The sequence below is a fragment of the Primulina eburnea genome, chromosome 4 (genome assembly GCF_022965805.1).
Source record: "Primulina eburnea isolate SZY01 chromosome 4, ASM2296580v1, whole genome shotgun sequence".
Taxonomy (NCBI): domain Eukaryota; kingdom Viridiplantae; phylum Streptophyta; class Magnoliopsida; order Lamiales; family Gesneriaceae; genus Primulina; species Primulina eburnea.
Window position 1 is genome coordinate 32,692,871 of NC_133104.1, and position 22,528 is coordinate 32,715,398.

Sequence of the window (22,528 nt, forward strand, 5' to 3'; positions counted from 1 at the left end):
ACACACGTTGCGTGTGTCATGAATATATGACATTAAGATATTAAACCTTCGTGATTGCCCAACACCATGACTGTAAAAAAATTTGTACTTGATCCATGAAAAGCAAGGGATTAAAAAGCTTAAATAAATATGCAAAACTCAATTTGTTATCTCACATGATAAATATGTTGATATTAAAAATAATATTATTTTGAATCAGTAATATCATATCATATGAAATAATGATAAATTTCAATGTAAAAAAAATAAATAAATAGGCAAAAAATTGTCTAAAAATATGAGAATATCATTAAACTAAAATTTATTGAATATAAAAAACCTAAAATTTGTCTTCTACATTCACCTACTAAATTGAAAAAAATATTCAAGTGATAGATATCCTTAAGAATTTTATACATAAGCTAAACCTTTTTATGGTCAAGCGTAATAAGAAAATATTCATTTTATCGAATCATACTATAGTTCAACCTAAACACACAAAATAAATAAAACAATCTATTAAAGCGTGCTATAAAAATTCGATATGACAGAACAAAATGTAAACTACTGCAAAGATTTCGCTAAATACACGATAAATAAATAAACATTTTAGAAACATTTATTTTCCCGTAATGGAAAGAACCCGAAGGGTTTTGCCTAGCTGCATTTGATGTCAGGTTCCACCTGTGAACACCGTTTCAAGTGTAGTTTTCTTGATAAATATTTGATGCATTGCATATTCATTTGCTGGTTTCTTTCAAACTCATGACTAAGATCTTGGAGTACCTGTAAGTTATGGCTTGGGCAATAGACCACTCCATTTGGGGAGGTTGACCAGGTGGTAAGGATCCAGAAACATAACAAAATTTCTAAAATATACAATGACAGAACAAAATGTAAACTACTGCAAAGGATTTCGCTAAATACACGGTAAATAAAAGCATTCGCTAAATACAATGTAAATAAATAAACTTTTCTAAAATCCTTAAATAAACATTTTTAAAATCCTTAAATGAAAAAAATCAGTTTAAAATTTAATGAGGGTCGTAGTTGTCTATCATTTTGTAAAAGATAAAACTCACACGTCTCATACCTCAAAACAAAACACCAAAAACAAATGAAATCATTATATTGGCGTAGTATTTTTTTTTTGTTGAATATTAAATTCAAGTATGGAGAAGGCAGTATTATTTTTTTTTGTTGAATATTAAATTCAAGTATTGAGAAGGCAGTATTATTTTTTTTGTTGAATATTAAATTCAAATATTGAGAAAGCATCATGGAACATTGAGTTACGAATCCAAACCAAAATTATGCAAAATCACAAAGGAATAAAAATTATAATGTATGACTGTTGAAGCCCGTATCTCATTCCCAAAGCGAAAAGAACCAAAACTTTACATTATTTCACGAAAAACTTTACATTATTTTTTAAATTTTTTTAAATTTCAGAGGGAACGACGATTCTACAACTTCTCATCTACTTTTATTTAATTCAATTATTTTTGTGTCAACTTGTGCAAACTTTGCATAACATCAAACACCATTATTATAGACATAACATCATGAAAAGAGAGACCATTTACCTTCCTTAATTATTGAGATAGATGCCGCCCAAAGTCAAATTAACTTCACCACCACGCTGTAGAAGTGCACTCTAAATGGAGGAGAAGTTGGTCATATTCAGTCATTTCAATATCATATGACAGATTAACAAACTTTAAATATATGAAACTGCTCCAGCAAAGTTGGTCATATTCAGTCATTTCAATATCATATGACAAATTAACAAACTTTAGATTTTGCAGATAATACTAACGACCCCTGGCCCTGGTTCAAATATGATGATACTCCTACATGAAGGTGGACGTGGATTGAATTGCAAAGATGGCTGGCATTTAACATTACATTCATACATATATTATTCAACAAAATATGTAAATTGAACTTTAATTTTTATGACAAATTCAGATGAAATAAGCAATGAACTAAGGGATATTGGGTTTGAATTTCTTGAACAAATTAGGCTCCGGTGAGGATGAAACTGAAGGATTTTTTGTCTCTGCCCACGAATCATTAGAGCTTTCACCAAAAAAAACGAAACAAATACCGTAAATAAAAGAGGATAAATAAAAAAAAAAAAAGAAGAAAAACTATACAAAAATGAAGAAGTCTCACCATTTCTTACCTTCTGAACAAAAATATACTTAAATAACTCTCTCCGAAGCGCTCAGAACCATAGCACCTGCAAAATCAAACAGCAGAAAATATATTGAGGAGTATCTGTTTCTTGAAAGAGGGGTGCGGAATACATTGACCAACAGATAAATTAAGGGGGAAAAAAGACGAAGAAGCTGAAGGAGGAGAGAGGCGACCAGAAATTACGATTATGGTGGCTTTGTTAATCTCTTCTATGGTGAATTTAACACTACCAGGTTCTTTTGAGTGAGTTGAAGCATTTGAATTACCATAAATGACGCGTCTCCTCTCGTTGCCCGAAGTTGAAGCACCTGATACAAAAAATATCGACGAACCATACAATTCCTTATTCATATTCAACTTGCATTCCGGCATCGAATGCGGAAGAGGGTGGCATCTTCAATTTAAAATTGTATCTGAAAGTGATTTGAGCCGCACAATAGCATAAAATTAAGTTCCTGGGGATTTTTGTTTCTAGTGAATTATCTTACGTGAATAAATCATGACAGAGAGACATTTTGTATCCAAAGAAACATGATCATCAAACAATGTGTATCAGCAAAATCATCTTTTTCATAATATCTGTAATCCTATTCAATTGGCAAACTTTACATGATACGATTTCATCAATCAATGCCTTTTTGCAAAAATCTGAGCATATCAACCTCTTCAATGCCATACAGCACAAACTGCGTAAATTTTTTTAGCAAGTCCCTGAGGCTCCCCCCAATTAATGAAAGTTTGTGGAATAACCAATCTTCCTTTTTGAAAAATAACCCACCGTGCATTCAAAGACAGTTTGGAACGGATTTTATTTGCCGAAAGTAGTGATGTATGTGTCTCTTAAAGTATGCCTATATGAGAAGCTGAGAGCTAGAATTTATATCCATTCGAACCTGGTTTGCCAATATGATATAAAGTTGTGTTATTTACTGAACCGAGCCATAGCTCTGCCGCAAGAACTATCGTAAATGAGTCCCTATCGTTCCTTGAACGATGCAATGTCTACTACTCTCTACTTGGGGGATTTATCTCTATCTCAATGTTTCTAGTTAGTTCGTGGCGAGAATTCAAGCTCTACCAGCTAAATATTTGAAACTATTCAATACAGTTTCTGTGGCACCATTGGCTTCCTATTTGCTCTACCGTTGTCCGCGGGTCTGCTGACACTTCCGGCAGATCTATAATTTGTTCGCTTAATTTCTTTAGTCTATGATCTCAATTATAGCTCTTCGTTATCTTAATTTCATTACTTTATCTCAACTAATATTTGTAATTGTTATAATCATACTCAATATTTTTTCGAACAATTATTTCAGACCAAAAACTATGCATCAAAGCAACACGTAAGAATAATTTAAAAAAAAAAAACACGCCAAATCTGATAGAAACACCCTATAAATGCACACAGACAAAGAAAGCTTCAAGACATTTATTAAAAAGTTTACAAAAAAAAATCGTTTACCAGAAGAATCAGTGAAGACGTTGCTCGTGCTTTTCGACGAACAAACAGGAGTGAAGCATCCCAGCAGAGTGTCGGTGATGGAGCGGATAGCGCTCCTAGAGGCTGCGCTTTGGAAAGATTCCGAGTAGGATGCGGAGGAAGCCAACGAATCTGCCACCTCATCCAGTGTATTGAGGGCGGAGCCCCTCCGTACACCGCCGGGACGTGGACTTTTCATGGCGAATCAATCCAATTGTACGACAATTAGAGAATAGAAAGAGATGGCGGTTAAGCTTGCAATTATGGTATTGAAATGCAGCCCGGAGGGTTTAGATCCAGTTATACTGGCGAAAGCGTCGGATCTAAGAAGTTTCGGTTTTTTCCAACACCCCAGTGTCAACACCCCAGTGTTAGGGAATTTATCGTCTTTGTCGGTCGGACTGTTGCTAAGCGCGCCTCTCCTGGGCAACGGCAGTCCGTGCAGCATGAAGGGTTTGAAAGGGAAGTTTTGGAGACGGTTTTGGAGACGTGGTGTTATTTGGATAGAAAAAAATATTAAGCAAAAGGGTAAAATGGTCAGAAAAATTTGGTGTCCGCACATGGCAGTTTGTATAAGCATCGGAACTTTAATAAAATAGTAGAGATATGTTGGTCTTGTACTCCTACAAACCCATTATACATATACCCATTACATTTTATTTAAATCCTTATAAATTCAACATTTGAATTTAATATTTAAATTATAAATTCAACTCCTTGAATTTCTTATCTTCAAAATTTAATATTTAATAAACTAAACTTTTGAGTTTAATAAATTAAATCCTCAAATTTTATAAATTCAACTCCTTGAATTTATTATTTCTAAATTGCATAAATTTACCTTCTTGATCTAATAAATTCAACTCCTTGAATTTATTTTCTCAAAATTTAGTTATCATAAATTCAACTCTTTGAATTTACTATATCATAATATAAATTCAACTCCTTGAATTTATTCTCTCAACGGGAACAAATGATCCAATGCTTGTGTGACCCTCAATGGTTCATGGATACAGCTAGCCGTGGGTTCACAACTCCTTGTGATTCAGGACATAATCCTTTATTCGGGCTTACCCTAATTAGCGTCATTCTATGCATCAACAATTTATTATGAGAATGACAGAATTCATATTTCTGATTAAATTCATCGAACCATGGTAAGAGCGTCTAGTAGCATCGCCCCATGATTCCCTATGTAGAACCCGTAAATTAAACTATGTATAAGACATGCATAATTCTAGTATTTTTAATTAAATGATTTTATTGCATGAGTATTTAAATTATTTTCTTTAAAGTTAATTATTTTATGCAGTATTTTAATTTTTATCTTTTCAGTTAATTCAGTGAGGCCGGACTGGAGTTGGAGTTTTGAGATAAAATTTAAGATTAAGATGTAATGACCCGATTTAATTATATGTGATCTGACGATAATTAAGATTAATTATTTTAAATTGAGGAATTTAAAATAATTAATCCAAATAAATAAATTGTGTGTTTATGCATATTTAAATTTTATAGCACACAAGAGTTGAAATAAAATAGACCGGATCAAATTTCGAACTCGAAAAGATAAAAGATAAACACACATAATATATACTAGCCACCGAGGCACACACGTTGCGTGTGTCATGAATATATGACATTAAGATATTAAACCTTCGTGATTGCCCAACACCATGACTGTAAAAAAATTTGTACTTGATCCATGAAAAGCAAGGGATTAAAAAGCTTAAATAAATATGCAAAACTCAATTTGTTATCTCACATGATAAATATGTTGATATTAAAAATAATATTATTTTGAATCAGTAATATCATATCATATGAAATAATGATAAATTTCAATGTAAAAAAAATAAATAAATAGGCAAAAAATTGTCTAAAAATATGAGAATATCATTAAACTAAAATTTATTGAATATAAAAAACCTAAAATTTGTCTTCTACATTCACCTACTAAATTGAAAAAAATATTCAAGTGATAGATATCCTTAAGAATTTTATACATAAGCTAAACCTTTTTATGGTCAAGCGTAATAAGAAAATATTCATTTTATCGAATCATACTATAGTTCAACCTAAACACACAAAATAAATAAAACAATCTATTAAAGCGTGCTATAAAAATTCGATATGACAGAACAAAATGTAAACTACTGCAAAGATTTCGCTAAATACACGATAAATAAATAAACATTTTAGAAACATTTATTTTCCCGTAATGGAAAGAACCCGAAGGGTTTTGCCTAGCTGCATTTGATGTCAGGTTCCACCTGTGAACACCGTTTCAAGTGTAGTTTTCTTGATAAATATTTGATGCATTGCATATTCATTTGCTGGTTTCTTTCAAACTCATGACTAAGATCTTGGAGTACCTGTAAGTTATGGCTTGGGCAATAGACCACTCCATTTGGGGAGGTTGACCAGGTGGTAAGGATCCAGAAACATAACAAAATTTCTAAAATATACAATGACAGAACAAAATGTAAACTACTGCAAAGGATTTCGCTAAATACACGGTAAATAAAAGCATTCGCTAAATACAATGTAAATAAATAAACTTTTCTAAAATCCTTAAATAAACATTTTTAAAATCCTTAAATGAAAAAAATCAGTTTAAAATTTAATGAGGGTCGTAGTTGTCTATCATTTTGTAAAAGATAAAACTCACACGTCTCATACCTCAAAACAAAACACCAAAAACAAATGAAATCATTATATTGGCGTAGTATTTTTTTTTTGTTGAATATTAAATTCAAGTATGGAGAAGGCAGTATTATTTTTTTTTGTTGAATATTAAATTCAAGTATTGAGAAGGCAGTATTATTTTTTTTGTTGAATATTAAATTCAAATATTGAGAAAGCATCATGGAACATTGAGTTACGAATCCAAACCAAAATTATGCAAAATCACAAAGGAATAAAAATTATAATGTATGACTGTTGAAGCCCGTATCTCATTCCCAAAGCGAAAAGAACCAAAACTTTACATTATTTCACGAAAAACTTTACATTATTTTTTAAATTTTTTTAAATTTCAGAGGGAACGACGATTCTACAACTTCTCATCTACTTTTATTTAATTCAATTATTTTTGTGTCAACTTGTGCAAACTTTGCATAACATCAAACACCATTATTATAGACATAACATCATGAAAAGAGAGACCATTTACCTTCCTTAATTATTGAGATAGATGCCGCCCAAAGTCAAATTAACTTCACCACCACGCTGTAGAAGTGCACTCTAAATGGAGGAGAAGTTGGTCATATTCAGTCATTTCAATATCATATGACAGATTAACAAACTTTAAATATATGAAACTGCTCCAGCAAAGTTGGTCATATTCAGTCATTTCAATATCATATGACAAATTAACAAACTTTAGATTTTGCAGATAATACTAACGACCCCTGGCCCTGGTTCAAATATGATGATACTCCTACATGAAGGTGGACGTGGATTGAATTGCAAAGATGGCTGGCATTTAACATTACATTCATACATATATTATTCAACAAAATATGTAAATTGAACTTTAATTTTTATGACAAATTCAGATGAAATAAGCAATGAACTAAGGGATATTGGGTTTGAATTTCTTGAACAAATTAGGCTCCGGTGAGGATGAAACTGAAGGATTTTTTGTCTCTGCCCACGAATCATTAGAGCTTTCACCAAAAAAAACGAAACAAATACCGTAAATAAAAGAGGATAAATAAAAAAAAAAAAAGAAGAAAAACTATACAAAAATGAAGAAGTCTCACCATTTCTTACCTTCTGAACAAAAATATACTTAAATAACTCTCTCCGAAGCGCTCAGAACCATAGCACCTGCAAAATCAAACAGCAGAAAATATATTGAGGAGTATCTGTTTCTTGAAAGAGGGGTGCGGAATACATTGACCAACAGATAAATTAAGGGGGAAAAAAGACGAAGAAGCTGAAGGAGGAGAGAGGCGACCAGAAATTACGATTATGGTGGCTTTGTTAATCTCTTCTATGGTGAATTTAACACTACCAGGTTCTTTTGAGTGAGTTGAAGCATTTGAATTACCATAAATGACGCGTCTCCTCTCGTTGCCCGAAGTTGAAGCACCTGATACAAAAAATATCGACGAACCATACAATTCCTTATTCATATTCAACTTGCATTCCGGCATCGAATGCGGAAGAGGGTGGCATCTTCAATTTAAAATTGTATCTGAAAGTGATTTGAGCCGCACAATAGCATAAAATTAAGTTCCTGGGGATTTTTGTTTCTAGTGAATTATCTTACGTGAATAAATCATGACAGAGAGACATTTTGTATCCAAAGAAACATGATCATCAAACAATGTGTATCAGCAAAATCATCTTTTTCATAATATCTGTAATCCTATTCAATTGGCAAACTTTACATGATACGATTTCATCAATCAATGCCTTTTTGCAAAAATCTGAGCATATCAACCTCTTCAATGCCATACAGCACAAACTGCGTAAATTTTTTTAGCAAGTCCCTGAGGCTCCCCCCAATTAATGAAAGTTTGTGGAATAACCAATCTTCCTTTTTGAAAAATAACCCACCGTGCATTCAAAGACAGTTTGGAACGGATTTTATTTGCCGAAAGTAGTGATGTATGTGTCTCTTAAAGTATGCCTATATGAGAAGCTGAGAGCTAGAATTTATATCCATTCGAACCTGGTTTGCCAATATGATATAAAGTTGTGTTATTTACTGAACCGAGCCATAGCTCTGCCGCAAGAACTATCGTAAATGAGTCCCTATCGTTCCTTGAACGATGCAATGTCTACTACTCTCTACTTGGGGGATTTATCTCTATCTCAATGTTTCTAGTTAGTTCGTGGCGAGAATTCAAGCTCTACCAGCTAAATATTTGAAACTATTCAATACAGTTTCTGTGGCACCATTGGCTTCCTATTTGCTCTACCGTTGTCCGCGGGTCTGCTGACACTTCCGGCAGATCTATAATTTGTTCGCTTAATTTCTTTAGTCTATGATCTCAATTATAGCTCTTCGTTATCTTAATTTCATTACTTTATCTCAACTAATATTTGTAATTGTTATAATCATACTCAATATTTTTTCGAACAATTATTTCAGACCAAAAACTATGCATCAAAGCAACACGTAAGAATAATTTAAAAAAAAAAAACACGCCAAATCTGATAGAAACACCCTATAAATGCACACAGACAAAGAAAGCTTCAAGACATTTATTAAAAAGTTTACAAAAAAAAATCGTTTACCAGAAGAATCAGTGAAGACGTTGCTCGTGCTTTTCGACGAACAAACAGGAGTGAAGCATCCCAGCAGAGTGTCGGTGATGGAGCGGATAGCGCTCCTAGAGGCTGCGCTTTGGAAAGATTCCGAGTAGGATGCGGAGGAAGCCAACGAATCTGCCACCTCATCCAGTGTATTGAGGGCGGAGCCCCTCCGTACACCGCCGGGACGTGGACTTTTCATGGCGAATCAATCCAATTGTACGACAATTAGAGAATAGAAAGAGATGGCGGTTAAGCTTGCAATTATGGTATTGAAATGCAGCCCGGAGGGTTTAGATCCAGTTATACTGGCGAAAGCGTCGGATCTAAGAAGTTTCGGTTTTTTCCAACACCCCAGTGTCAACACCCCAGTGTTAGGGAATTTATCGTCTTTGTCGGTCGGACTGTTGCTAAGCGCGCCTCTCCTGGGCAACGGCAGTCCGTGCAGCATGAAGGGTTTGAAAGGGAAGTTTTGGAGACGGTTTTGGAGACGTGGTGTTATTTGGATAGAAAAAAATATTAAGCAAAAGGGTAAAATGGTCAGAAAAATTTGGTGTCCGCACATGGCAGTTTGTATAAGCATCGGAACTTTAATAAAATAGTAGAGATATATATATATATATATATATATAAAATAATAATCATCATCACCACCGATTTCTCTCTCCTCAACCGTAACTTTCCGTCCAAAGCTTCCACCTCATTTTCGCCACCTTTGACCGTCGATTGTAGCCACACCGCTCGCCTAAAAATTCAAGTAAATATACGAATTGAAAGCTCTCGACGTAAGCTTTCCATTGATACCACTCTTGCTAGGTAAAATCGTGCCTTCTGAAAACCCATCGGAAAACGCCGCTGGTTTCGTCGCTGAAATCGCCGTGTTCCGCCACTCAAAACTCAAAATTGATTGAGGGGTTTTGTTCCTTATGTCATAAGCTTTCTTTTGGTACTACTTTTGTAAATTTTCGAGAACGACCCGTCGGCTTCGTTTTTCTGCGTGATTCCGGTCATCTTCTCCGGCGAGTTTGCCGCCTATTGCCGGTTAGCTTTGGTTTAGGCTCGATTTCCAGTCACTGTTGTCGGGATTACAAGTTGTATCGGTGCGAATCGTTGCCTATGTGAATTTAACTCAATTTAGACTCCAATATTGTATCATTATTAATTAATTTTTTGGGTTCTTGTTGTAGGTTCCGGTATTGTGCGAGTTGGGAGGTATAATCTCGTGAACCTAGAATTTATCGCAGTCGCTTAAATATTATTTTGTCGTCATTTAAAGCTAAAAAGAATAATTGCGACGATAAAATAGAAATGATTGATTTTAGGCATTTTAGTTGCATATTGGAATTTTAGGAATTTAAAATGCCTAAATTGTTGAAATTGGATTTTTAGTGAACTTAAATGGTTGTGGAATTTTTATGTGATAATAAGACCATTTAAATTAATATTCAGGTGATTTTTCTGAGTTGGCATTTCTAGGATTTTCTTGAGGATTTAAGTTACTGGTAAATTAGTTGAGGTACGTAGAGATCAGTTATTTTCACGATGTCTGACAGAGGCATCTGATGATCATGTGTATGATTTATTTGCTATTTGCTGATTTACGTGATATTATATGCTGACTCGCATATTATCAGTTGGTAATTGATGTGCAAAATAAAATAAAATATTTCTTTGGTTCACACACATTTTATTTTGGTTAGACACATCAATACCACTGAACATATCATATTGAGCCTATCTATTATTGAGATCCAGTTATATTTCGGTTGAGATCCGTTATATATATGATATGATATGGTGTCCTGGAGATGTTTGGCTACCTTGATTCGGTCCGGCTTAGTTAGTTGTTGGCTTCGAGGCTGGGCCATATCCCAGGCACGGTCCACTGAGTCGTGGACCAGCTCGAGCATATATGTATGATTGTTGATATCGATCATTTGACTCCTGATATCCTGATATCTTGCACCTATTCATGCATTGCATTCATGCATGGCATCATTGCATTTCTATGTCATATATCGTGGTTTCTTGATGTCTCGTACAGGGGTTACTGACCCCCGAGAGGGGCCTGTCGTGTCTTTTGTGTGTGGACATGACAGGTGGTAAAGGTGGTTCGATCTCAGGCGCTCGAGAGGAAGCCTCAGGAAGTACCAGAGCTCCTTGAGAGTGGTCTCAGTGGTATTTAGGTACTTCGTGGCGTTGCTGTCTCCCAGATACTATATGTATATATTTGGAAGATTGTATTATGGTATTATCGAGTCTTGTCTGCTCTATGATATTTTGGTTCGTGTATGTCATGATCGTGTCTGGTTGGCACGTGTGTATGCTGTTGTGTTTATTGAGGGCACATGTTGTTTATTTTGAGTATTTGTTTTTCTGGTATGTCCTATTTACAGGAAGGTAATGCCGAAATTTTTATAGGCCCAAACGCAAATTTTTAACTCACTTTTCCGCTGTTTACTGATTAATTATGATTGCATGTTAATAAATCGTTATTAGGATAACGGGCCCTCACAGTTGGTATGAGAGCGTAGACTGGGATACGCTCGCACTAGAGTTAGTACACTCGAGTTTAGGCACAAAAAATTTGTGCGCATGTGTTTGATTATTTGAAATTACTTGCTCTTGCCTGGAATGAATTACGTGTTAGTATCTTAGGGATATGACATGTAGATTATACATTTGAGTTTTATTTCAGTGTTTTGGCTCATATTGAGGTTATTGAATATTTTGGAATTTAACCTTAAATCCTGTAGAATGGCAACTAGAGGAAATAAAGGGAAAGGAAAAGAAGTGGCTCAGGAGTCTGGGGCACAGAATATCGGAGGAAATGACAGAGTTTCTCGAGGTAGGCGTGGGCGTCCAGCTGCAGAGATAGCCGCTAAAGCAGATGCAGAGGTAGAGCAGTTAGTGCACCGAGTTGATGAAATGGAATTGGCTGTAGCTCGATTTCAGAATATGCATCCTGCGAAATTCTTTGGAAATGAAGGCAGTGATCGAGCAGAAGGATGGTTGAAACACATGGAATTCCTGTTCAACATAGTACATTATGATGCTGATAGAAGGTTAACTATGGCAGTCCTCCAACTACGGGATCGTGCACAGCGTTGGTGGGAGGCTACTACAAATGTACTGCAACAAACAGGTAGTCAGATTTCTTGGGAGGTGTTTCGTGCTAAATTTCTCCAAGAATATGCTCCGCCATCCTACTACTCAGCCAGAGAATCTGAATTTTATCGACTCGTTTAGGGTAATATGTCTGTGGAAGAATATGCTCGACAACTTTCTGCTCTTCTCACTTATGTACCACATGTGGCCGTGAGTGAAAAAGGGAAAATTTCAAAATTTTTGGAAGGACTGGACTACCAAATACATGCTATGGTTATGGCTGGGTTGCCTGCAACTTATGCCGAAGCTGTTGACAAGGCGATTGGAATTGAAGCTGGATTGAAAAGGGGTAGACAACCACATGCTCCACAAATTCCTAGTGGTGGTTCATTTTTTTCAGCAGGTACACCATCTTTTCCATCTCAGCAGTCATACCAACAGCAGAAACAAAAACAATTCAGACCAAAAGGAAAACAGTTCAAGAAGAAATATCAGTCCAGTTTCTCTAGTTCGAGCAGTTCACAAAGTGTGACAGGTGGACAGTACCCCGTGATTTACTGTGATCGATGCGGAGGAAGACATCCTACTGCACAGTGTAGTGGAGTATTGGGTTCATGTCAAACTTGTGGTCAGTCAGGTCATTTTGCCAGAGTTTGTCCGAACCGTGCACAGGGACAGATGCAGCCACAGCAGTTGCCTTATGCCAGAGGTAGTTTTCCAGGTGGCTCATCTCAGCGACCATTTGCTCCTGCACCGTCTTATCAGCAGTCTAGTTACCCACAGGTCAGGGGTAATGTGCCACAGTCTTTCCAAGGTCCTCAACAAGCTCGAGTATATGCTTTTATCGAGGATCAGGCTAGAGAGGCTCCAGGCGGGGTGATCACAGGTACTTGCCTTATTTACGATCATATTGCACGAGTTTTATTTGATACTGGAGCATCTCATTCATTCATTGCATCCGATTATGTTGATAAATATGAACTCTGGACTACAACATTTCATGAAACTGTATCTGTGTCTACGCCAGCTGGTCGATTATTCCATCTGGGAAAATTGTGTTAGACTGTGTGTTGCATTTCGATGATAGCATTATGATCACAAACTTGATTGTATTACCGATGCATGATTTTGATTGTATCATTGGTATGGACACACTGTCTAGTTATCGAGCCACTGTAGATTTTTTCATGGTGTAGTACGATTTAAGCCATAATATGGTAGCAAATGGAATTTTTATGGTCGAGGATCACGGCTAAGATACCGCTAGTCTCAGCGATGGAAATGTTTAGATTATTATCTTTAGGAAATGAGGGATATATGGTTTATGCTGTGGATGCTACCAAGAAAGAACCGAAATTATCTGATATCCCAATAGCGAAAGAATTTCCTGATGTCTTTCCTGAAGAAATACCAGGCTTTCCACCGCAGAGAGAAATAGATTTTAGCATCGACTTGATGCCGGGTACTGCGCCAATCTCTAGAGCGCCGTACAGAATGGCTCCTGCAGAACTAAAAGAATTGAAAGAATAGTTACAGGATTTACTCGAAAAATGTTATATACGCCCTAGTATGTCACCCTGGGGAGCACCTGTACTGTTCGTAAAGAAGAAAGATGGTTCCATGAGAATGTGCATCGATTATAGGCAGCTCAATCGAGTTACTGTTAAAAATAAATACCCTCTGCCTAGAATTGATGACTTGTTTGATCAGCTTCAAGGAAATTATGTTTACTCGAAGATTGATCTTCGATCAGGATACCATCAACTTCGGGTTAGAGAAGACGATGTTCCTAAAACAGCTTTTAGAACTAGATATTGGCATTATGAATTTCTAGTAATGCCATTTGGTTTAACAAATGCACCAGCAGTATTTATGGATTTGATGAATAGAGTGTTCAGAAATTTTCTGGATAAATTTGTGATTGTCTTTATTGATGATATACTGGTGTATTCGAGATCAAAACGGGAACATAAAGAGCATTTACGATTGGTTCTTCAAACACTTCGAGATTCTCAATTGTATGCTAAGTTGTCGAAGTGTGAATTTTGGATGGATAGCGTGATATTTTTGGGTCATGTGATATCAGCCCAAGGTATAACTGTAGATCCGAGTAAAGTTGAAGCAGTCCTGAATTGAGCTAGACCAACCAATATACCAGAGATTCGAAGTTTTATGGAATTGGCTGGTTATTACAGACGATTCATTGAAGGATTTTCGCAGATTGCCCGACCTATTACCCAACTGATGAAGAAAGATGCAAGATTTATTTGGTCAGATGAATGTGAGAATAGTTTTCTTACATTGAAAGAGAAGCTGACAACAGCACCAGTGTTGTAATTACCATCTGGATCAGGTGGATTTGTGGTTTGTACTGATGCATCATCAAGAGGTTTTGGGATGTGTTTTAATGCAACATGGAAAAGTTATCGCATATGCTTCAAGCAATTGAAAACACACGAATCCCGATATCCAGTTCATGATCTTGAACTGGCAGCCATTGTTTTTGCTTTAAAAGTTTGGCGACATTATCTATACGGTGAGCAGTTTATTATTTACTCAGATCATAAGAGTTTGAAATATCTGTTTACTCAATCAGAACTGAATATGAGGCAGAGACTATGGTTAGATTTGTTGAAAGATTTTGACTGTGAAATACAGTATCGGCCAGGAAAAATGAATCAAGTTGCAGATGCATTAAGTCGGAAGTATCAGGATGTTATGATAGCATCTATCCATGTCTGGCAGAATTATGATGATTTATGTACTTCTGGTTGGAATTTTCAGCCGAAAGGCAATCATTTTATTATATCTGCTTTACAATTTGAGCCGAAGATTATTTCGAAGATCAAGAAAGCTCAAAAGAATGATTCACAGGTTCAGAAATCGAAAGATCTGGTTTTGTCTGGTAATCCAGATAAATACAATATCTCATCAGATGGTTGTTTACGAATGAATAACATGTTAGTGGTACCAAATGTTACAGGATTGAGAGAAGCATTGCATCAAGAGGCACATTGTAGCCGTCATAGTGTTCATCCTGGTACTCATAGAATGTACCACATACTGAAGCCATATTTCTGGTGGGATGTGATGAAAAGAGATATTTCCGAATTTGTAGCGAAATGTTTGACATGCCAGCAGGTTAAAGCCGAGAGAATGAAACCTGGAGGTATGTTACAGAGTTTAGAAATACCACAATGGAACTGGGAACATATTGCAATGGATTTCGTGACTCACTTGCCCAGATCAAACAGAGGTTGTGATGCTATCTGGGTGATAGTCGACAGATTGTCTAAATCAGCACATTTTATTCCATACAATCGTACTTATGCTTATAATAAAATGGCACGATTATATGTGGATAATGTTATTCGATTGCATGGAGTTCCAGTATCTATTGTATTGACCGAGATCCTAGATTTGCTTCCAAGTTTTGGAGTAGTCTTCAGAATGCTTTGGGTACTAAGTTGGCAATAAGTGCAGATTATCATCCCCAAACAGATGGTCAGACAGAGAGGACTTTACAAACTTTGGAAGATATGTTACGATCAATGGTAATGGATTTTGGGGGAAACTGGCAAGAATCTTTACCGTTGGTTGAATTATCCTACAATAATAGTTTTCAAACAACTATTGGGATGGCACCATTCGAAGCTTTGTATGGTAGAAGGTGTCGATCTCCCGTATGTTGGAATGAAGTTGGAACCATTGGCACAACTTGAGTTCGTTGAATAAATGAATGAAAAGATAAATTTGATTAGAAAAGAATGAAAGCATCTCAGGATCGTCAAGCTAGCTGTGCAAATAAAAGACGTAGACCTTTAGAATTTCAAGTTGGCGATCAAGTTTTCTTGAAAGTCTCACCGTTTCGTGGAACGATGAGATTTGGGAGAAAAGGGAAGTTAGCTCCACGTTATATTGGACCATAGACTATTATTGAGAGGATTGGTTTATTGGCTTATAGATTGGACTTGCCGCAGAGTTTGTCTGCTATTCATGATGTGTTTCATGTATCTATGCTGCGGAAGTATGAGCCAGATCCATCTCATGTTCTGAGACCCGAGGATGTGGAGTTGGACAGTTCTCTTAGCTATGTTGAGTATCCTATACAGATTCTTAATCGAAAGGATAAACAACTTCGAAATAAGACGATTCCACTGGTTATGGTACAGTGGAGTAGACATGGGACTGAAGAGGCAACATGGGAATTGGAGGCTAAAATGCGGCAAGAATGGCCTCACTTGTTTGAAATTGTCACAAATTATTCCATGTACTCTGACTTTCCTATGTACTATCAATGGTAGATATGTGACTAGGTTGTATATAAGGTGTGTTGTGTGTTTCGATTTCGAGGACGAAATCTTTTGTTAGAGGGGGAGAAATGTAATGACCCGATTTAATTATATGTGATCTGACGATAATTAAGATTAATTATTTTAAATTGAGGAATTTAAAATAATTAAACCAAATAATTAAATTGTGTGTTTATGCATATTTAAATTTTATAGCACACAAGAGTTGAAATAAAATAGACCGGATCAAATTTCGAACCCGAAAAGATAAAATATATATATATATTTATATATATATATATTATATAAAATAATAATCATCATCACCACCGATTTCTCTCTCCTCAACCTAACTTTCCATCCAAAGCTTCCACCTCATTTTCGCCACCTTTGACCGTCGATTGTGGCCACACCTCTCGCCTAAAAATTCAAGTAAATATACGAATGGAAAGCTCTCGACGTAAGCTTTCCATTGATACCACTCTTGCTAGGTAAAATCGTGCCTTCTGAAAACCCATCGGAAAACACCGCTGGTTTCGTCGCTGAAATCGCCGTGTTCCGCCACTCAAAACTCAAAATTGATTGAGGGGTTTTGTTCCTTATGTCATAAGCTTTCTTTTGGTACTACTTTTGTAAATTTTCGAGAACGACCCGTCGGCTTCGTTTTTCTGCGTGATTCCGGTCATCTTCTCCGGCGAGTTTGCCGCCTGTTGCCGGTTAGCTTTGGGTTAGGCTCGATTTCCAGTCACTGTTGTCGGGATTACAAGTTGTATCGGTGCGAATCGTTGCCTATGTGAATTTAACTCAATTTAGACTCCAATATTGTATCATTATTAATTAATTTTTTGGGTTCTTGTTGTAGGTTCCGGTATTGTGCGAGTTGGGAGGTATAATCTCGTGAACCTAGAATTTATCGCAGTCGCTTAAATATTATTTTGGCGTCATTTAAAGCTAAAAAGAATAATTGCGACGATAAAATAGAAATGATTGATTTTAGGCATTTTAGTTGCATATTGGAATTTTAGGAATTTAAAATGCCTAAATTGTTGAAATTGGATTTTTAGTGAACTTAAATGGTTGTGGAATTTTTATGTGATAATAAGACCATTTAAATTAATATTCAGGTGATTTTTCTGAGTTGGCATTTCCAGGATTTTCTTGAGGATTTAAGTTACTGGTAAATTAGTAGAGGTACGTAGAGATCAGTTATTTTCACGATGTCTGACAGAGGCATCTGATGATCCTGTGTATGATTTATTTGCTATTTGCTGATTTATGTGATATTATATGCTGACTCGCATATTATCAGTTGGTAATTGATGTGCAAAATAAAATAAAATATTTCTTTGGTTCACACACATTTTATTTTGGTTAGACACATCAATACCACTGAACATATCATATTGAGCCTATCTATTATTGAGATCCAGTTATATTTCGGTTGAGATCCGTTATATATATGATATGATATGGTGTCCTGGAGATGTTTGGCTACCTTGATTCGGTCCGGCTTAGGTAGTTGCTGGCTTCGAGGCTGGGCCATATCCCAGGCACGGTCCACTGAGTCGTGGACCAGCTCGAGCATATATGTATGATTGTTGATATCGATCATTTGACTCCTGATATCCTGATATCTTGCACCTATTCATGCATTGCATTCATGCATGGCATCATTGCATTTCTATGTCATATATCGTGGTTTCTTGATGTCTCGTACTGGGGTTACTGACCATCGAGAGGGGGCTGTCGTGTCTTTTGTGTGTGGACATGACAGGTGGTACAGGTGGTTCGACCTCAGGCGCTCGAGAGGAAGCCTCAGGAAGTACCAGAGCTCCTTGAGAGTGGGCTCAATGGTATTTATGTACTTCGTGGCGTTGCTGTCTCCCAGATACTATATGTATATATTTGGAAGATTGTATTATGGTATTATCGAGTCTTGTCGGCTCTATGATATTTTGGTTCGTGTATGTCATGATCGTGTCTGATTGGCACGTGTGTATGCTGTTGTGTTTATTGAGGGCACATGTTGTTTATTTTGAGTATTTGTTTTTCTGGTATGTCCTATTTACAGGAAGGTAATGCCAAATTTTTATAGGCTCAAACGCAAATTTTTAACTCACTTTTCCGCTGTTTACTGATTAATTATGATTGCATGTTAATAAATCGTTATTAGGATAACGGGCCCTCACATAAGAAATCATTCCCAGAGTTTATTTTAGCTAGCTAATAAGTTGATTTAAGTTAGAAGGAGGGTTAAGGAATTATTTAAGTAACTTGAGGTGAGTAGGAAATAAGTTCATTTAAGTTCCTTAATTGAAGTGTTAATTCACTAAATTAATTAAAGGATAGATGGGGCTCTACAGATTTAAAATACACTAACTAAACAATATTTCCCTTCATTTTTTTATTTCAGATTTTCGGCCCCCTTAGATGATTAATCAATTCCTTGCCAACTCACCTTTGACCTTTTCCATGTCATCCCTTAGCATGATAATCTTTTAATTTATTTATCACCCTTAATTAATTAATATTAGATCAATATCCTAGTCTTGTTTAGCATGTAGGATTCGGCCATATGATCCCTCCAACAATCATTTGATATCAAACAAATTCAAATTTCAAAAAGAGGTAGACTTAGTCTAGCCATCCCTCTTATATTGCAACCCCTTCCCCTCACTCTCCTAACTACCATTTCCCCTCCCCCATCACCGAAATATTGAGAGCATTTCAGAGCTAAATCAAGAGCCTCATAGCTAGAAACAAGAGGAATAATCAAGTAGCAAGCAATAAAGAAAAACGCTCCGTCTCCTCAACGCCGCGTCGTTGTGTTTCGTTCGTTTTCTTTTCAAAACGAAACCATGCATGTTTATATTTTTATTGACTCTTCAATCAAGCCATATTAGTATTTTAAAACATCGTAATCATGATTTGTTTAAGCTAAAAACCAAAATCCATCCATACTATTTTCGAAAAATGAGATGCAGAATTTCGGTCCTTCATTTCATGCTTCACGGGTTGGTGTGTTTTCATTGTTTCAGGTATTGGTTCGATTCCAGGCTTCCAAGGCTACTCCTAGGCATGTACTAGGACATTTTAGGAACACGTTTGTCCATTGGTTCGAGTCCCACACAAGCCGAAATCCAGAGAGGACAGCAACACCCCATTAAGCATCATCTTGTGCTTGATTTTTTTAGTTGTTGTCCATAGAGGAAGTTTCTGATCTTGGCTGCACTAGGGGCCCATAGCCATGGTTAGAACACTTCCCTATCATGTCTAAGACGTGACCAAGTTGCCCTTTTGAGGCTTGGTCCATGGTTGAATCGGTTTTAAATGAAAACACTAGAACAACCCCTTCCCCTTTCGGCGCTGCTCATTTTACAGCAAGTGAGTTTAAAGTATATGGTATTGGGGTGGACCTTGGTTGGCTTTTTAGCCCTTAGCCATGGTTCATACCTTACCTTATGATGTCTAGATCGTGCCATGGTCAATCAAATGGCCACTGGAACGACATGAGACAGCAAGCGAAGAAAAACACCACATGCACGCAAGGGTGCTCTCGGGTGGGACTTTTCGGTCGGTTGCATGGCGTGGTTCGAATTGTGGCTGGCCTAGGGCCCTTAGCCATGGTTCAAACCATACCCTAGGATGTTAGTAAGAGGTTCTAGTCGGTGATTCAAGCCCCAATGGCCATTAGCCTTGCAACCGACGCAATGAAACCAAAGCAGAACTGCTGTATTTTGTGGACAGCAACTTGCTGCTTCGGTTCAGTGGCTCATTCGAGTTCTTGGTTGGCTTTTAACCTATGGCCTTAGACTGAACAGTGCCTCATCGAGTTAGGAAGGTCATGTTTTTGGCCATTCATGATTCGGATCATTTTTGAGGTCGTACGTGAAATTACGGTGCGATGTGCCAAATTGACTCTCGAAAGAGCGTTTCATGTTTTGGCCTCCATTCACCAAAATTTCGGCCCTTACCATTTTAGGAGCATTATTTCATCATTTTAAGTGTATTTTAATCATGACTAAATGATGGTTCGGTGTTAGTTCGGGTTGGCACAGAGTCATGATTAAATACGAAGTTGTTGGGCGTAATTGTCTCGTTTTTGGATTCAATTACAAAGTTTGGTCAAGAAAAATCATTTGCATATTTTTCATGTCAAATTTAGGTCGCAGCAAGCCTGGAAACGATCCAATCCATGTGGTAAAATAATACAGGATATTTCATTATGCCATTTAATTATATTATGTGCATAAAAAATAGAAAATATTCATTTTTGAGATTTATGCGATATTGCTTGTGGCAATTCACTATCATGGGAGCATTATTTCACCCGGTCGCCAGTTACCGATCAGTTCAGTTCAGTTCCACCCAGTATACTGTGGCAGTAGTCTTATCAGACGTTCATTTATTCACTCGGTCGCCAGTTACTGGTCAGTTCAGTTTAGTTCAGTGCAGGGGCCACTTGCGTAGACCATAATCTCACCAGAAAATTTATGACATGCTATTTTATTCAGGGCTCCAAGGAGCAAACATTTCACTGTGATTTTCAGTTCATTATACACGTATTATAATTGCTCTTGATAAGTTATTTTCACATTATGCCTCATGACATGATATTTTTATCCCATGCAATTTTACTATATTATTTACTCGTTATTTACGATATATGCATGCTGAGTTTTTAGGCTCACTAGACTTGATTGTTGTAGGTACTGATGATGTCGGGGCCGAGGGCGGGGACCAGTGAGCTAGCTTGGGTCGGCAGTAGTGGAACTCGAGGACCTCATTTACAGCATTTACCATTTCTTTATGCTCAAATATTTTATCAGTTGTTGGATTATTCTTAAATTGTAATTTTGTGAGCAATAATTTCTTCCGCTGCTATTTTTAAACATTAAACTTGATTTATCAGTTTATTTTGTGAATGAGGCATATTAATTATTTTAAAAAAAAATTTTAATTTTTCCACAAATTTGCAGACACGAATTTTCGGGCCATTATAGCTGGTATCAGAGCAACGGTTCTGTAAATGGTTGTGCTACTACTGACCACGAGAAGCTCATGAAGTCACGTCTTTGGTCTGTAAGTTTTACATTTACGCATTTTATTCAAAGCATGAATTATTTAACAGCATGTTTTCATGAAATATTTTACGTCCAAATTTTTATTGTTCAGTATTTAAATTTAGAATAAATTATGGAATTATGCATGTTAGTTACGTATGGGTTATATGTGGAACAGTATGCCCCCTAGACTCATTCTAGAGCGCACTTGAAATGATGAGCTTCGCCAAGAGGACAGGGAGAAGCAGAGGCAGGAGAGAGATTTACCACCTCCACCTCCACCGGACATGAATGCCCAGATGCTAGCTGGGATGACTCAGTTCTTCGCACAGTTTGCGGGGAACCATGCTGTGGCGACCAGGCCGATAGGGCCCGAGGCTGTCTATGAGAGATTCATAAAGATGCGTCCTAAGGAGTTTTCAGGGACGACGGACCCCATGATTGTCGAGGGCTGGATCAAGTCCCTCGAGGTTATCTTCGAGTTTATGGAGCTTGAAGTTGCAGACAGAGTCCGTTGTGCCACCTATTTATTCGGAGAAGATGTCCGCTTATGGTGGGAAGGAGAGTCAGAAGCCCTGAACTTGGCTACGCTGAGCTGGACACGCTTCACGTAGGTATTCTACTCCAAATATTTTACTGAGGAAGTGCGCACCAGGTTGACCACTGAGTTCATGAGCCTGAGACAGGGAGATCTGACCATTACGGAGTTCATCCGTAGGTTTGAGAGGGGTTTTTATTTTGTGCCCCTGATCGCGACTGATGCTAAAGCCAAGTTGATGCATTTCCTGGTGGGTCTACGGCCGATCTTGCGTCGTGATCTTAGGGTGTCTGACCCTACTACTTATGTGGTCGCTGTCTCCAAAGCTCTAGCCGCAGAGTAGGATCAGCGTGATATCGAGAGAGACCGCCAGGGCAAGCGCCCAGTCCAGGTACCACACCGCCCTCCTCCTCAGCAGCATCAGCAGCAGAACAAGAGGCCTTTTCACGTCCCTCCTAGAAACAGAGGTCAGCAGCAGCAGCAGCGGGGACGCCCAGCCCCGAGGACTTTTGAGCACTCAGTTTGCCCTAAGTGCTCACGCCGCCATCCTGGAGCATGCATGTTTGGTTCAGGGAAGTGTTATAAATGCGGTAGTCCA

The 22,528-nt window shown here is 37.1% G+C and overlaps 3 protein-coding genes across 37 annotated transcripts; 1 reads left to right on the plus strand and 2 right to left on the minus strand.

The window, feature by feature from the left end:
• Positions 1 to 424: 424 nt before the first annotated feature.
• On the minus strand, positions 425 to 4,259 carry LOC140830964 (uncharacterized). Of its 14 annotated transcripts, none has more exons than XR_012117735.1 (5): positions 3,644 to 4,259; positions 2,448 to 2,489; positions 2,168 to 2,224; positions 1,566 to 1,636; positions 425 to 848 (listed from the first exon to the last, which is right to left on the minus strand). XR_012117735.1 is itself a non-coding variant. In XM_073194583.1 (4 exons), the coding sequence occupies exons 1-3, from the start codon at positions 3,858 to 3,860 to the stop codon at positions 2,187 to 2,189; spliced, it is 297 nt and encodes a 98-aa protein (XP_073050684.1). In that variant the 5' UTR covers positions 3,861 to 4,259; the 3' UTR covers positions 425 to 2,061; positions 2,168 to 2,186. The 14 variants fall into 14 exon arrangements, 8 of the variants coding, with proteins under 8 accessions (XP_073050684.1, XP_073050686.1, XP_073050685.1 ...); XR_012117734.1 differs by having other exon boundaries at positions 2,365 to 2,489; XR_012117730.1 differs by having other exon boundaries at positions 2,355 to 2,489.
• Positions 425 to 9,560, minus strand: LOC140830963 (uncharacterized). 21 transcript variants are annotated; one of them, XR_012117726.1, is made up of 6 exons: positions 8,915 to 9,560; positions 7,439 to 7,760; positions 6,837 to 6,907; positions 6,037 to 6,119; positions 5,800 to 5,934; positions 425 to 883 (listed from the first exon to the last, which is right to left on the minus strand). XR_012117726.1 is itself a non-coding variant. In XM_073194575.1 (6 exons), exons 1-3 carry the CDS (start codon positions 9,129 to 9,131, stop codon positions 7,458 to 7,460), a joined length of 297 nt encoding a protein of 98 aa, XP_073050676.1. In that variant the 5' UTR covers positions 9,132 to 9,559; the 3' UTR covers positions 425 to 883; positions 5,800 to 6,119; positions 6,837 to 6,907; positions 7,439 to 7,457. The 21 variants fall into 21 exon arrangements, 14 of the variants coding, with proteins under 14 accessions (XP_073050676.1, XP_073050672.1, XP_073050665.1 ...); XM_073194575.1 differs by having other exon boundaries at positions 5,800 to 6,119; positions 7,439 to 7,495; positions 7,719 to 7,760; positions 8,915 to 9,559; XM_073194571.1 differs by having other exon boundaries at positions 5,800 to 6,119; positions 7,439 to 7,495; positions 7,636 to 7,760; positions 8,915 to 9,559.
• A 639-nt stretch (positions 9,561 to 10,199) lies between these two features.
• On the plus strand, positions 10,200 to 18,377 carry LOC140830965 (uncharacterized). 2 transcript variants are annotated; one of them, XR_012117736.1, is made up of 2 exons: positions 10,200 to 10,445; positions 18,104 to 18,377. XR_012117736.1 is itself a non-coding variant. In XM_073194586.1 (2 exons), the coding sequence occupies exons 1-2, from the start codon at positions 12,185 to 12,187 to the stop codon at positions 18,166 to 18,168; spliced, it is 804 nt and encodes a 267-aa protein (XP_073050687.1). In that variant the 5' UTR covers positions 11,782 to 12,184; the 3' UTR covers positions 18,169 to 18,377. The 2 variants fall into 2 exon arrangements, 1 of the variants encoding a protein (XP_073050687.1); XM_073194586.1 differs by lacking the exon at positions 10,200 to 10,445 and adding an exon at positions 11,782 to 12,923.
• Positions 18,378 to 22,528: the final 4,151 nt, after the last annotated feature.

Excerpts from the sequence above, each read along its gene's own strand:
- LOC140830963 (XM_073194564.1), bottom strand. The coding sequence starts at position 9,131 with ATGAAAAGTCCACGTCCCGGCGGTGTACGGAGGGGCTCCGCCCTCAAT. Across the intron at positions 7,761-8,914 it reads CGTCTTCACTGATTCTTCTG|GTGCTTCAACTTCGGGCAAC; the intron begins GTAAACGATTTT and ends TTTTTGTATCAG. Across the intron at positions 7,496-7,625 it reads CACCATAATCGTAATTTCTG|GTGCTATGGTTCTGAGCGCT; the intron begins GTCGCCTCTCTC and ends TTGATTTTGCAG.
- LOC140830964 (XM_073194577.1), bottom strand. The coding sequence starts at position 3,860 with ATGAAAAGTCCACGTCCCGGCGGTGTACGGAGGGGCTCCGCCCTCAAT. Across the intron at positions 2,490-3,643 it reads CGTCTTCACTGATTCTTCTG|GTGCTTCAACTTCGGGCAAC; the intron begins GTAAACGATTTT and ends TTTTTGTATCAG. Across the intron at positions 2,225-2,354 it reads CACCATAATCGTAATTTCTG|GTGCTATGGTTCTGAGCGCT; the intron begins GTCGCCTCTCTC and ends TTGATTTTGCAG.
- LOC140830965 (XM_073194586.1), top strand. The coding sequence starts at position 12,185 with ATGTCTGTGGAAGAATATGCTCGACAACTTTCTGCTCTTCTCACTTAT. Across the intron at positions 12,924-18,103 it reads TCCAGGCGGGGTGATCACAG|GTGGTACAGGTGGTTCGACC; the intron begins GTACTTGCCTTA and ends TGGACATGACAG.